The sequence below is a fragment of the Oncorhynchus clarkii genome, chromosome 28, assembly GCF_045791955.1.
Source record: "Oncorhynchus clarkii lewisi isolate Uvic-CL-2024 chromosome 28, UVic_Ocla_1.0, whole genome shotgun sequence".
Lineage (NCBI taxonomy): Eukaryota > Metazoa > Chordata > Actinopteri > Salmoniformes > Salmonidae > Oncorhynchus > Oncorhynchus clarkii.
Window position 1 is genome coordinate 25,205,721 of NC_092174.1, and position 14,044 is coordinate 25,219,764.

The 14,044-nt window shown below is 40.9% G+C and overlaps 1 protein-coding gene across 11 annotated transcripts in view; it reads left to right on the top strand.

Moving 5' to 3' along the window:
* The window catches only part of LOC139387529 (5'-AMP-activated protein kinase subunit gamma-1-like), a 38,888-nt gene that overhangs the window by 8,189 nt on the left and 16,655 nt on the right, over positions 1-14,044 (top strand). For 6 of the 11 annotated variants that reach the window (XR_011629184.1, XR_011629183.1, XR_011629182.1 and 3 more), the window contains one exon: positions 2,054-2,333. Coding sequence is in view for 5 of the 11 variants with exons in the window: in XM_071133821.1 (XP_070989922.1) it covers positions 2,054-2,333 (280 nt within the window). In the remaining 6 variants the exon portion in view is untranslated. Of the gene's footprint in view, positions 1-2,053; positions 2,334-6,487; positions 7,554-14,044 lie in introns of those variants that run through there. The other 5 variants (XR_011629185.1, XR_011629187.1, XR_011629186.1 and 2 more) reach the window with 1 other exon arrangement.

The window sequence follows — 14,044 nt, forward strand, 5'->3', positions numbered from 1 at the left end:
TTTAATGTGATTTTTCTGTATTTTTTTTCCCTCATTTTGTCTGTCATAGTTGAAGTGTACCTATGATGAAATATTACAGGCCTCCTCTTTTTAAGTGGGAGAACTTGCACAATTGGTGGCTGACTAAATACTTTTTTTGCCCCACTTTGTAAGTGTATGAAATTCTCATTTTCAGCCTCTCACTTTTACCCATATATTTTTTTGCAACACAGGTTGTTGCACTGCTTTTTCACTGACCGCCAGGTACGGCTTAAAATTAGGCAGCCTTACTCTGTGTTTCCCCCTCAGACATGTTTGACGGAGCTCCTTCTCAATCTGTAGCACATTTACCCACAACACAAAGCAAGGCTTTAACCTGTTTCCCAGATAGGCAGTCCACTGTAAGCTAGATGGTGTCCTACAGTCATCTGTAATACTATTGAACACAGGGGTTAATGTTCTTGGTCACTGCAACGGAGTTCCGTCATATAGGATTTTTTTTTAAATAATTGAAAAGCACTGGAATAGGTAAAACTTTGAAGTTTAATGGGTGCCCCCGAGTGGCGCTTTGACAAGGTTGTCAGGTGTACGCGTTTCCCCCAACACATTGGTGCGGCTGGCTTCCAGGTTAAGTGGGCATTGTCAGGAAGCAGTGCGGTTGGTTGTGTTGTGTTTTTCGGAGGACGTTACCCTCTCGACCTTCGCCTCTCCCGAGTTCGTACGGGAGTTGCAACGATGAGACAAGACTGTAACTACCAATTGGATACCATGAAAAAGGGGTAAAACATTTTTTGCAGTTTAATACATAATACTCCCTAAAAGCATAATGGTCATAACCTCTTCCGTGGGAAAAAATAAATAAAAGTAAACTGCTCCCTGCAGACAATCGATCTTAGATCGACTTAAAGGAAAATACCACTCCAACTATATGTTGGTATTTGTTTCATTAGTCCTCTGATGCAACCCTAAAATGTTTTTCGTGTCAGCAATCAGTTTTCAAGTTACAGAACTTTCAAAATATCAGGAAGTGCCACAGTATGATGTTTTTTATTTTGGGTTCAACCCCTGTAAACATCTCTGGACCTGGGTAGTCAGAGCATTGTGAGGAATCCTGTGTCACCCCCAGGTGCTCTGTCATTTGCCATCTGGCCTTATCGACCCCTAAAACCAGCCAATGGTGTTATTGGCTGGATAGAGCTCACAACATGATACTTCCTTGTGATGCTTGGGGAGTAGTGAACTCTAGTTCAACTAGTAATTTAACTACATTTTGCAGTAGCTTCGTGGTAGTTTAACTCAATTCAAATCTAGGTAGTGTTTTCAGTTCACTGCAAAAAAAGTTTAGCTAACTACTGGAACTGCACACTATTTTTGCAAAAAAATAAAATATGGGTGAAGTAGGCAATTTCCTTTTTTGGAACCAGACCTGCCTCGTTCCTACTTGAAACAGTTTTTGTGTTCAAAAGGCTAAATTACACATTCTGTTAACTTATGACCCCAAAGTGAACAGTTCTTGCAATTTGTAGTCTTGACATTTTCAGAATTACATATGATAATTTTTCACAAAGTAGTTTAGTGATGAGCTACGTTTTCAAAGTAACTTTAAATAAACTGTTTTTTTTCTAATAGTAGCTTAACTTAATCAGTGTGAAGTAATCGGTAGCTTGGTAAACTTTATTTTCAGAGTAGCTTCCCCAACACTGGGTGGTACTACTGTACGCATGCAGTTCCGCGGGGTAATGTGATAGGTCACATGGTTTCATATCTCAGACAAAGAGAAGTGACTTCACCGATGCCGTGGGCATCTCCTACAGACTCAAGCCTTATATATTCCACACAGGCTCTAATGCATTATAAATCCAACAAATTGAAATAGTGAGGTGAAACATTTTTATTTTATGCTAATGTGGACTTGTGGTTTCTTTGACTACAGTCCACAAAGCCTCTGTCACAATATTCCCAGGTGTCAATATATCATTCTGCTTAACTGTATAGTGACACATTGTGCATAAACAAACAAGGTATTTGCATGAGTGTATGTCAATTGATTATCTTCCCCTCTCTTCTATCTCAGGGAGAGGTCTGCAGCCACTCTGTCAGCCCAACTAAAGGACTCTTTGTGAGGGGTGGTCCTGCCGGTGTCAGCCAACCCTCCAGTCCCATGGCTGCCCCTGCCCACTCCCAGTCCCGGATCAGCCCTGGCTCATCCAGAACCATTTCCCCCTACCTCTCCACCCACCAGGTCCCCTCACCGCCCAAATCCCCCCTTTGCCTCAGCTTCAGTGGTATATTCCGCTCTTCGCCCAACTCATCATCCAACTCTAGCATCAAGCTCTTTTCTAGGACCAGGAAAGGTAATACAAATAAATGTATTTCAAAGAGCCGACTGTTTCCTGTATTTGCTGACAAACCTCAAGGCAGGAAGTTATCAGCATTATTGTGGTCTTAGACTTTGATTTTGACAGAATTATCAATGACTGAATTATGTGCAGACACACTGTAATAATATGGAATAAATACCATAGCAAACACAGATGGCTCATCAAAAGAAAATGGCCCTAGACAGTCCTAGTGCATTAGTGCTAAAAAGCCCTGCAAGAGCTGTAGGGGGCAGCAGTCCCCTTCTGGAAAGCAAAAACAATGCAAACCTCACCATCTTATTGCCATGTCCTGAGAGCTCAGTGACCCATCGTGACCAAGACCATTCTGGGTCTTAAGCTTAGAGAGGGCCATACAGTATTATTCAAGGACTGCAGACAGATGTGCTTCCTTCCTTATATAGACTCTTATCAGTGTCAACAACTTCCTTTTGGTGTTAAAAGAAAAAGTGACAACATAGAGGGCATTGTTTAGCTTATGTTTTCTGACTTTCATGGGTGGCCTCTAAAGCCAGAATGTCATATTGTCTTGCTGGCCTCTGGGATTCATTGAACTAGTCCAAGCACATGTTTTTCTAGCTAATCTCCATAGAATTATGTGACCACCAGAGTTAAGAGTCAAAATGCCACCCTGGTAGTAATGTTGATTAGTATTTACTCTTTAAAACATTAGAAAGGCCTTGGATGACAGCTACAGTACTAAAGGAAACTGTAGATTGAATTAAAATTAATTGAACAGTCATGACTGTTTAAACCAGTGTTATGATTATGACAGTGTTATGTAGCCTTTATGACTTTAGGTTTCAAGTTAACTGTTACCAAAATAATGACTGGTTGGAAGTGATTTGTTGAGTAGTAGAGAGTAGCTTCCTTGTCAAATGGCCAGAGTGCAGAGTTAACCGAAGGACTTAAGCTCTTCAGTCTCAGTACTTGTATAGTTAATGGTCTAATTAAAATCAGTCTGTTGTGCATAGAAATACTTTGGTTAAAACACCTAAAAGGGGAGTCACTTTCCCTGGCTGGTGTTCACCCATTCTTCCCAGTTCCTATGAAGTCTTGTTTGGCAGCGTATAACGGAAAATGAAATCTGGGGCCAGGCCTTAGCTTGGGGCAAGCTCTGTTTTCTCCTGAAGATTAATATGGGTCACCAACAGTACTGAAACTCATACAGTGACTGGGACCACGACTCTTGAAGGTTCATGGTGTATTTAAACTATTGTTGTTATCGAGCATCAGTTGCCACAAGAGTGTGCTATGCCCTGTTCATTTATTGCTCTCTTCCATCCATCCATCACTTTATAAGAAATTGTTTAGGGCTTGGATGTCAAGAATTCTATATTTTCTACAGGGGCTTAAATGCATGGCATCTACTGACTTTTGGGTTTTATAATATAATAAGCTATTTGTACTCTTTCTCCCCCCTCCCCAGCGTAAAAACAATTGAGGTGTCATAGGAGCAGGTCAAAGTTAACACTTGACTGCATCTCCACATTCATGCTCTGCTGAACTGTTTGACTTGTTCGGGCTGATCAGTTGCATAACCATTTTAATGGATCTGGGGTAGTGTAGAAGCCAGTCAGAGTCATAACTAACTGGGTCATCACAGGGTGTGTGGCACCCATCTGATCAGATGACTCCACCGGCGCCAGGCCAAACCAGGGAAAGACCTTGGGGCGTCCCTTCAGTCAGCTGAGGATGGTTGAGGTGATCTGGGGCTGGGATCAGCACTTTTTAAAGGTCAGTCTTCCTGAGTTCGCTACAGTACTGGGACAGTGAACTGACCTAACTGTCGCTCTGTGAGACAGAATGTTCCACTAGAAGTACACACAGAGCCTTCACAAAGTATTCACACCCCTTTACTTTTTCCACATGTTGTATTACAGCCTGAAATGAAAATGGATTACGTTTGGGTGTTTGTGTCACTGGCCTACACACACTACCTCATAATGTCAAAGTAGAATTGTTTTTAATTTTTCCTTAACAAATTAATCAAAAATGAAAATCTGGATTGTTTTGCGTCTATTATTCAACCATTTTGCTATGGCAAGCCTAAAAAAGTTCAGGAATAAAAATTTGCTTAACAGGTCACTTAAGTTGCATGGACTCAATAAAAGTGTTTAACATGATTATTTTGACTACCTCCTCTCTGTACCCTACACATACAAGGTCTTTCTGTCGAGCAGTGAATTTCAAACACCGATTCAACCACAAAGACCAGAGGGCACCTATTGGTAGATGGGTAAAAAAAAAGCAGACATTGAATATCCCTTTGAGAATGGTGAAGTTGTTAATTACACTTTGGATGGTGTATCAATACACCCAGTCACTACAGCGATACAGGCGTCCTTCCTAATTCACTTGGAAACTGCTCCGGGATTTCACTAAGGATGGATCAACATTTTAGTTACTCCACAATACTAACCTAATTGACAGAGTGAAAAGGAAGGAAGCCTGAACAGAATACAAATACTCAATCATTTTGTTTGCAACAAGACTCTAAAGTAATACTGCAAAGAATGTGGCAAAGCAAATAACACTTTGTATTCAGAACAAAATTGATGTTTAGGACACGTCCAATACAACACATCACTGAGTACCACTCTATATTTTCAAGCATAGTGGTGGCTGCATCATGTTATGGGTATGCTTGTAATTGTGAAAGACTGTGGAGTTTTTTAGATACATTTTTTTTTTAAATGGAATGGAGCTAAGCACAGGCAAAATCCTGAAGGAAAACCTGCTTCAGTCTGCTTTCCACCAGTTATGGGGAGATGAATTCACCTTTCAGCAAGACAATAACCTAAAACTACCAAATCTACGCTGTAGTTGCTTGGAAAAGACTTGGAAAAAGGGTTGTCTAGCAATGATCAACAACTAATTTGACAGAGCTTAAAGAATTTTGAAAATAATAATGTACAAATGTTTCACAATCTAGGTGTGGAAAGCTCTTAGACTTATCCAGAAATACTCACAGCTGTAATCACTTCCAAAGGTGCTTCTACAAACTATTGTGAGTACTAAAGTAAATGAGATATTTCTGTATTTAATTTTCAATACATTTGCAAAAATGTCTAATGTTTTCACCTTGTCATTATGGGGTATTGTGTGTAGATGGGTGAGAAACATCTATTTAAATTGAGGCTGTAACACAACAAAATGTGAAATAAGTCAAGCGGTATGAATACTTTCTGAAGGCACTATTATGACACCTTTTGTTTTTATATAGATCAGGAATGAGGGGTCACAAATAAAACTGAATTTATCATGAGGGGGGCTGCAGTGCCCCCCTCCCACATTTTAGCAGCCCCCCTTGTGACAGTGAAGGTTTAAAAAAAACAACGCTGTTTTCAAGTTCAGTCAATTGTGCACATGGTGCCATGGTGTAGAGAAAATGTTGCAGTTTTAAAGCAAGTTTGCTGCAATTGTACACGTTTTGCCAAAGGGTGGAGGCAAATGTTTGCTGTGCTTTTTTATATGATAGTTGATGATCAATGGGCCCACCCCCGGCCGGTATTTCAACATTGCTAACAACGTTTACATAGCTATACTAACTTGGTGTAAAAATACTTTAAAGTTCTACTTAAGTTGTTTTTTGGGGGGATGTCTGTACTTTACTATTTATTTGACTACTTTTACTTCACTACATTCCTTAAGAAAATATTGTATTTTACTCCATACATTTCCCTTGATACCCAAAAGTACTCGTTACATTTTGAATGCTTAGCAGGACAGGACAATAGTAGAATTCACTCACTTATCAACCGAACATCCCCGGTCATTCCTACTGCCTCTGATCTGCCGGACTCATTAAACACACACATGCTTTCTGTAAATAAAAAAAACAAGAAAACGGTGCCGTCTGGTATCTTTACTTTTACTCAAGTATGACAGTTGCATACTTATTCCGCCACTGCTTACCAATCTAAAACAATTTAGCTGACATGGACAAATTGAGTGACTGCTGATGCACAACAACATTTCGAAATAACACCATGTATTCTATTATTGTAACTTGTTATTTTTGTGTGAAATAGATCCGCGGGCCTACAAGAGGGGGGCTTGTAGGATGCCAGTAGCCCGTCCCTGATTTAGATATAGTGTTATGAGTATGTACACGTGAAGACCGAGACAGATGTGAGTGGTGATTTGAATGTGTTCGTTGGGGTTGAGGGGGACGCAGACACTTAGCCAATCACTTTGGCCTCCTTTTATAGGCTGCTGAAATGCGTATTATTTTAGACGCCACCCACAGCTGCACCTGACGCCACTACTAGAGCTCTGCAGAGAGAGTAGCAAAATAGAGCAGAGCGAGAGACAGTCCAACCAAAACAGAGCAGAAAGAGAGGAGGAGCAGAGTGAAATTCAGCAGAGCGAGTGAGCGAGAGGAAGAGGGCCTGTGTGTGCTGTGTTAAACTGTGCTACGCTGTGCATTATCACTTGGGAGTGTTGGACCTAGTCTCACACAGAATTTCCACACGTCCTATCTTTCTTTCCCTGCTTGTGAGCTGCCATAGACACCAATACCGTGAGAGCTTTCTGGACTCACTGAGACATTTTAATGAATGAGCTTACAGAAATAAGAAAATATCAGAAGAGATCCTTAACTTTCCAAGAAATGCAAGCATGAAGACCAACCATGTCTAAATGACAGATGGCACATCAATGGGAAGGAGAAGAGGCATCTCTTAACCAGAAGAACAGATCTACTCAGGAGAATAAAGAAGACCTTCATCTAAGATAGCCCATTGACTGAAGAGGGCCCTCTAATCCAAAGCACATCCTGCTAGGAAAGGTTCAGCTCTTTCCAGAAGACCAACACAAGGGCATCCAGAGCTGGAAGAGTAGTCTTGCTCATGAGACTTTCAATAAGCTCCTGACTGGTAGGGAAAGACCCTTCTCCGGACATATCTTTAATTTCATTTTGGCACAGATCTTGTAATCTTTAACACATTTAGTTTTATTCTATTTAATAACATGGATCAGACGGAGTAGCAATTTCGTCACACTTTTGGTTATTGGTGTTCTACAGTTGTGACTCGTCCCGGATGGTCATGGTTCATATTGGGTGTTGAAACCATCGCTTTAACCCGCTGGTGTCCATGAAGAGGTTCGGCAGCCTGAGGAGGAGTAAGAAGCGGAAGGAGCAGGACCTGCTAGCGGCAGGAAGACGCCAGTCAGAGCCACCATGTCTTCCTGGTAATGTCTGGGTGCGCATGATCACACTACTTCAAGTGTCTATAAAAGTGTGTAACTGCATAGTATATGATGGGCCACAAGCCCTAAGATAGTGCATGTTGAACGGAGAGGAGAAAAAAAACGCAAGGAAATCAAGCTGCAGCGGCAGCTGTACAGATAACTCATCCAAAGGCTTTTGACTTCTCAAACAAGGCAGAAAGCCAGTAGTGGTGTGTGGGTAAAATCACCAGCGAAGACTAGCCATGGGGGGAAAAAGGTATATTACAACCTAATGTGTTGTGATAATTGCGTTGTTTGCTCTGTAACCGGTTAGTTTATATATATATATATATATATATATATATATATATATATATATATATATATATAGGCTCTCTCTCTCTCTCTCTCTCTCTCTCGATCACACACTACCTTTCAAAAGTTTGGGTCAATTAGAAATGTCCTTGATTTTGAAAGAAAAGCAAAAAAAATGTTGTCGATTTTAAAATAACATCAAATTGATCAGAAATACAGTTTAGACATTGTTAATGACTATTGTTGCTGGAAATGGCTATTTGGGGGGGGTTAATGGAATATCTACATAGTGGGCCTCTGTACGCCTATCAGCAACCATCACTCCTGTGTTCCAATGGAACGTTGTGTTAGCTAATCCAAGTTTCTCATTTTAAAAGGCTAATTGATTATTAGAAAACCCTTTTGCAAGTATGTTAAAAGAACTGAAAACTGTTGTTCTCATTAAAAAAAGCAATAAAACTGTCCTTCTTTAAACTAGTTGAGTATCTGGAGCATCAACATTTGTGGGTTCGGTTACAGGCTCAAAATGTCCAGAAACAAAATACTTTCTTCTGAAACTCGTCAGTCTATTCTTGTTCTGAGAAATGAAGGCTATTCCATGTGAGAAATTGCCAAGAAACTGAAGATCTGTTACAACGCTGTGTACTACTCCCTTCACAGAACAGCGCAAACTGTCTCTAACCAGAGTATAAACTTGGATTAGGTAACACAATGTGCCATTGGAACACAGGAGTGATGGTTGCTGATAATGGGCCTCTGTACGCCTATGTATGTATATTCCATAAAAAAATCTGGGCCTTGCATTGCAGTGCTAGCTGTGCAACCAGAGACTCTTGTTTCGCGCCCAGGCTCTGTCGCAGCCGACCGCGACCGGGAGGTCTGTGGGGTAACACACAATTGGCCTAGCGTCGTCCGGGTTAGGGAGGGTTTGGCCGGTAGGGATATCCTTGTCTCATCGCACACCTGCGACTCCTGTGGCGCTGGTGCGCCAGGTGCACGGTGTTTCCCCTGACACATTGATGCGGCTGGCTTCCGGGTTGGATGCGCGCTGTGTTATAGAAGCAGTGCGGCTTGGTTGGGTTGTGTTTCGGAGGACGCATGGCTTTCGACCTAAGTCTCTCCCGAGCCCATACGGGAGTTGTAGCGATGAGACAAGATAGTAACTACTAACAATTGGATACCATGAAATTGGGGAGAAAAGGGGGTCAAATTCAAAATAAAACAAAAATCTGCCGTTTCCAGCTACAATAGTAATTTACAACATTAACAATGTCGACACTGTATTTCTGATCAATTTGATGTTATTTTAATGGACAGAAAATGTGCTTATCTTTCAAAAACAAGGACATTTCTAAGTGACCCCAAACTTTTGAACGTGTGTGTGTGTGTGTACAGGCCTAAGGTCGAGACAATAAGAAGACAGTGGCAGAATAAATTTAACCACACCTTTTTTTTTCATTACAAAACTGGAGAGCAACATCTGTCTGGTGAAGTCCACAAAACATATTCATGGTCAAGCAAGTGAATGTTTCAACTAAACAACTATGGATTTAGAACCACAGAGTTACCGCAAGTCACAAAGAAAACAAGTGCCGTTTCCGCTATTCAAGCATTATTTCAACATCATCTAATCGCCTATGCTTAGTCTAATACAGTGAGAACTAAAAGATACCATAAACGATTTAGTCCAAACAACGTAAGCTAAATATGATGCGGCTGTCCCTGGCACTGATGTGTACGCATGCAAGTAGAAAAAAAACGTGTTGACCCGCCCTACTTGTGGAGAGATGGCAATTCCATTATTTTTCTTGTTGCCTAAACACGCTTTTAGTTTTTGTTTCCCTAGGCTACCTAGCTAAAACACTTGCCCGCTAGCCTAACTTCCTTTCATGATCCGCCAGGCCAGCTAATTAACATTAGCATACTACATCTAGCTTCCATCCTCTCAGGCCAGTGGCACAACGTATGAATTTATGGTTGGATCAGAATCACTGTTACAATCATTGGCCAGTACAGAGAATTAAGTAAAACCACAAATCCAAATCCATATCTTCAACCATGGCTAATTTAGGTTAGGGATGATTTTGGTTAGCTAGCTAGCTGAGGAGGACAACGACACAACGAGATGCAGCAATTCAAGTTTTTTTCTGTCAATTACTTTTGGCTTCTGATGTGATTGCTGTGAAGCCAAATCCAAACTGGCTTCCCTTTTTTGGTGCGCCAGGACCATTCACAGCTGAACTCACTCAGTTTAGCTCAACAATGATTGGCTATTATTTTTTACTTTTTTATCAAGAGAGGCCAAATGCTTGCTGGCTTCCCTTGCATTCAATGCCACGAGCAGCAACAATGTCATTCTCTTTTTGACCAGACCGCATCAGATAGATTGACTACACATACTGAGACAGAGGGGCACTGTTTCGTTCGCTTGGATACTTTCTCTGGTGAGATACATTCAGCCTCTTGCAAATTGAAGGACTTTTATAAAACACAGAGACGAAGGACACATTATTTGTATGTTTCTTCTTGGTCAACATTTTTGGGAAGCCTGGCTTCCCTTGAAAACCATGCATATATGCTGCAGAAAGCTAACACAACATATCATGCCATATCATGCCCCGTCGCCTTATTATTTCGGCCACTTACATAACGAGCAATTTTAGTTAGGGGTTTCATTAACGCAGAAATCTTTGTTTTTCACGCAGGAAAAATATAAAATGTATAAATATCCTGCTGCGTTTTGTAAACGCAGATCTAAAATGCTAATTGTAAATGTGTGCTCCGCATCAGACACATTTTGTGCTTCAGTTGCACTTTTCCACTCGGCTGACAATTCACGAACGGGCATTCTATCAGCAGACAGAGCTCTGACTGATATATGTAGCTACTTTTTGCTGCTACTTTTCTCACTGTAGCCAGCCTACTTTTCTCACTGTAGCCAGCCTACTTTTCTCACTGTAGCCAGCCTACTTTTCTCACTGTAGCCAGCCTGCTTTTCTCACTGTAGCCAGCCTGCTTTTCTCACTGTAGCCAGCCTACTTTTCTCACTGTAGCCAGCCTACTTTTCTCACTGTAGCCAGCCTACTTTTCTCACTGTAGCCAGCCTACTTTTCTCACTGTAGCCAGCCTACTTTTCTCACTGTAGCCAGCCTGCTTTTCTCACTGTAGCCAGCCTGCTTTTCTCCGGTAAAATGCCAGATTCACTTTTAAACAAAACAATTGGAAATGTATCTGGCTACATTCTATGATAAAGATTAGAAATATGATGCCCATGCATTTTTTTTCTGAAAAAAATACCTTGCTTTTTCTTTGCAAGGTAATTTACTTGTGTGGCTGCCAGCCAAATAGTGTTGCAGTTCTGTTGTCATCTGATGACCACAATTAAGCTATTTTCTGCAGAACGTGTTGCACTAATGTATTTTCTGTGAAGGAAAACTATAGTTGCACGTCCTTGATCACTCTATTGAAGCAAACAAAACTTGATATTCAATAAACGTTCAATAAACGTGACCATTGTCAATATATACCTGGACTCTCCTGCTCCAGCTTTCTCCTGTTGTGCTATGTACAAACAAACACGTGACTGTTTCAACCATTCTGGGGAACTATGGTAAGCTTCATAATGTCAAATAATGTGACAGGTGAAATGAAGAGCGCAATCTGCTTCATCTCCCAAATATTAAAATGTATTGAAAAAGGTGGATTATTAATCATGGAATATCAGTCGGACTCAGTCAGAATAAATGTTTCTTATCCGAGCAGTTAAATGAATCCTCTACTGATTCAATAGTAGTACAGTATCAACAGCATCCATTTTGTAACTAGTGCAGTAAGGTAGACATCACTCTGACCCCCTGTTTATCTGGACAGTAAAAACAGCATTCATTTTGTAATTAACACAGCACCTACATACAGGGCTGCTGACAGCTGAGGTATTTATGACTGGTGTCCCTCAGGTTTTAGACAGGGGACTCTCGTTTCAGTCGCATAAAATGCCTAAAGTAGAGAGGATTAGTGTGTTGAGTGAAGCAGTAGCCAGGCAATTGGGAGTGTAACTAAGACTGCAGAAATTGCTGTTTTCTTGGAGCGTTATACATTTGTGAATATGTACATTTGTAGATTGTAGGAATACAATTTAACAACAAAAATACAGTGAGGATATGAGAAATAGCCTAACGGTTAGAGCGTTGGGCCAGTAACCGAAAGGGCACTAGTTTGACTCCCAGAGCCAACAAGGTGAAAAATTTGATGTGCCCTTGAGCAAGGCAATTAACTGTAATTGTGGAGACCCTGGCCGTGACCCTACTCTGAGTGGGATATGGAAAAAACACATTTCCAATTCACACATCTGTACATGTGAAATAGGACAGATGTAGGCACCCACATTATTATTATTATTATTATTATTATTATTATTATTATTATTATTAAATATGGCCATTTCTGGATAAATTATTTCTTCTTAAAATGTGAGTATGAAATATACTTCCAGTACTGTATAAAAAACACAACAGTAAACCAACATGTTTTGACTTTTTATATTAACTCCTAAATCAAGATATAGATTGATCTATTTTTTTTTCTGGAATAAATAGAATGGTAATTCATAGTCCTTCTACTTGAACATGGTGATAATCCAACTCTGTTATTCTTTGCCCACATTGGCTAGTCTCGGTGGAATCGTCGCTGCTCTATTTTGGAACGTTAAACTATATGAAAATAGACAGTGGCCCGGCTGGCGGTGGCGCCTCTCTTTCCAGAGTCTCAGGGAGAGGGCAGCCTGGTATCAAATGTCAGTCGGTGATCCATCAGGAGACATGATGCTTGAGTCAATACATTGCATTCAGTGCAAAAACATATGTGACAGACAGACATATACAGATGTATTGCCAGCAGCATACCACCCTGCATCCCACTGCTGGCTTGCTTCTGAAGCTAAGTAGGGTTGGTCCCTGGATGGGAGACCAGATGCTGCTGGAAGTGGTGTTGGAAGGCCAGTAGGAGGCACCCTTTCCTCTGGTCTAAAAAAATATCCCAATGATTGGGGACATTGCCCTGTGTAAGGTGCTGTCTTTTGGATGGGACGTTAAACGGGGTGTCCTGACTCTCTGTGGTCACCAAAGATCTCATGGCATGTATTGTAAGAGTAGGGGTGTTAATTCCGGTGTCCTGGCTAAATTCCTAATCTGGTCTTCATACTATCACGGTCACCTAAACATCCCCAGTTTACAATTGGCCTGTTCACCACCCCCTCCCCCCCCCCCTCCCCTCTCCCCTGTAACTATTCCCCAGGTTGTTGCTGTAAATGAGAATATGTTCTCAGTCAACTTACCTGGTAAAATAAGGGTTAAATAAATAAATAAAAATATATATATAGTTTCTAGAACTGCAGTATATAGTTTCTAGAACTGCAACTCATTGTGTCCAATTGAGGTCAAACATGCTTTTGGGCCGATTTGACTTCAAATTTCATATGCCAGGTCATGACGGTCCCCTGGTCACATGTATAATTTGGGAAGATTCAACCCTCTTAATCGTTCGAAATGGCCCCTACAACCCCCAATTAAGTCAATTATTTTATCACAGGAAATTCAATGACTCTCTTTAAGGGACTCTCTTTCTACAATGCCCTGAGTTTCAAGTCTTTGCGTTAAGAATTTACCATTCTACAGAGGATGGAACATGGAAGACAGTGTTTTTGTGTAACTGCAGGGAGAGAAAGACCATGTTGAGGATGAATTAAGCCACTACCTATTAACACAGGGCATCCCTATAAGGTCACAATGGGGTATGTTAGCTAGCTATATCACAGTTCACTGGGCATCATGGTTATGTAAGCAGTGTAGGTGATGATTTTCTATGGAAGAAAGGCCTTGTTCTCTGTGGGACCAAGTTTTCACTGTGAAGAGTTCATTTGACATGGTGTAGGCTTGCGTTCATCGGGAGCGTCTGCTGAATGTTCCCATACTTGAATTGTATTTCTAGCCTCAACCGTTTTGCCAATGTCACTCAAAAGCACCTTAACTCCGCTTCAAGTGAGGCATACCTTTCTGCCATGTAGTGTTAATGATTGTTAATTGGGTTAGGGTTATGTCAATTTAGATTTCAATCTAAACCTAGATTCAAGTCCTCATCCCGGCTCAACCGGTTCTTAACTGACTTGCATTGTTAAATAAAGGTTCAAACAAATATAATAA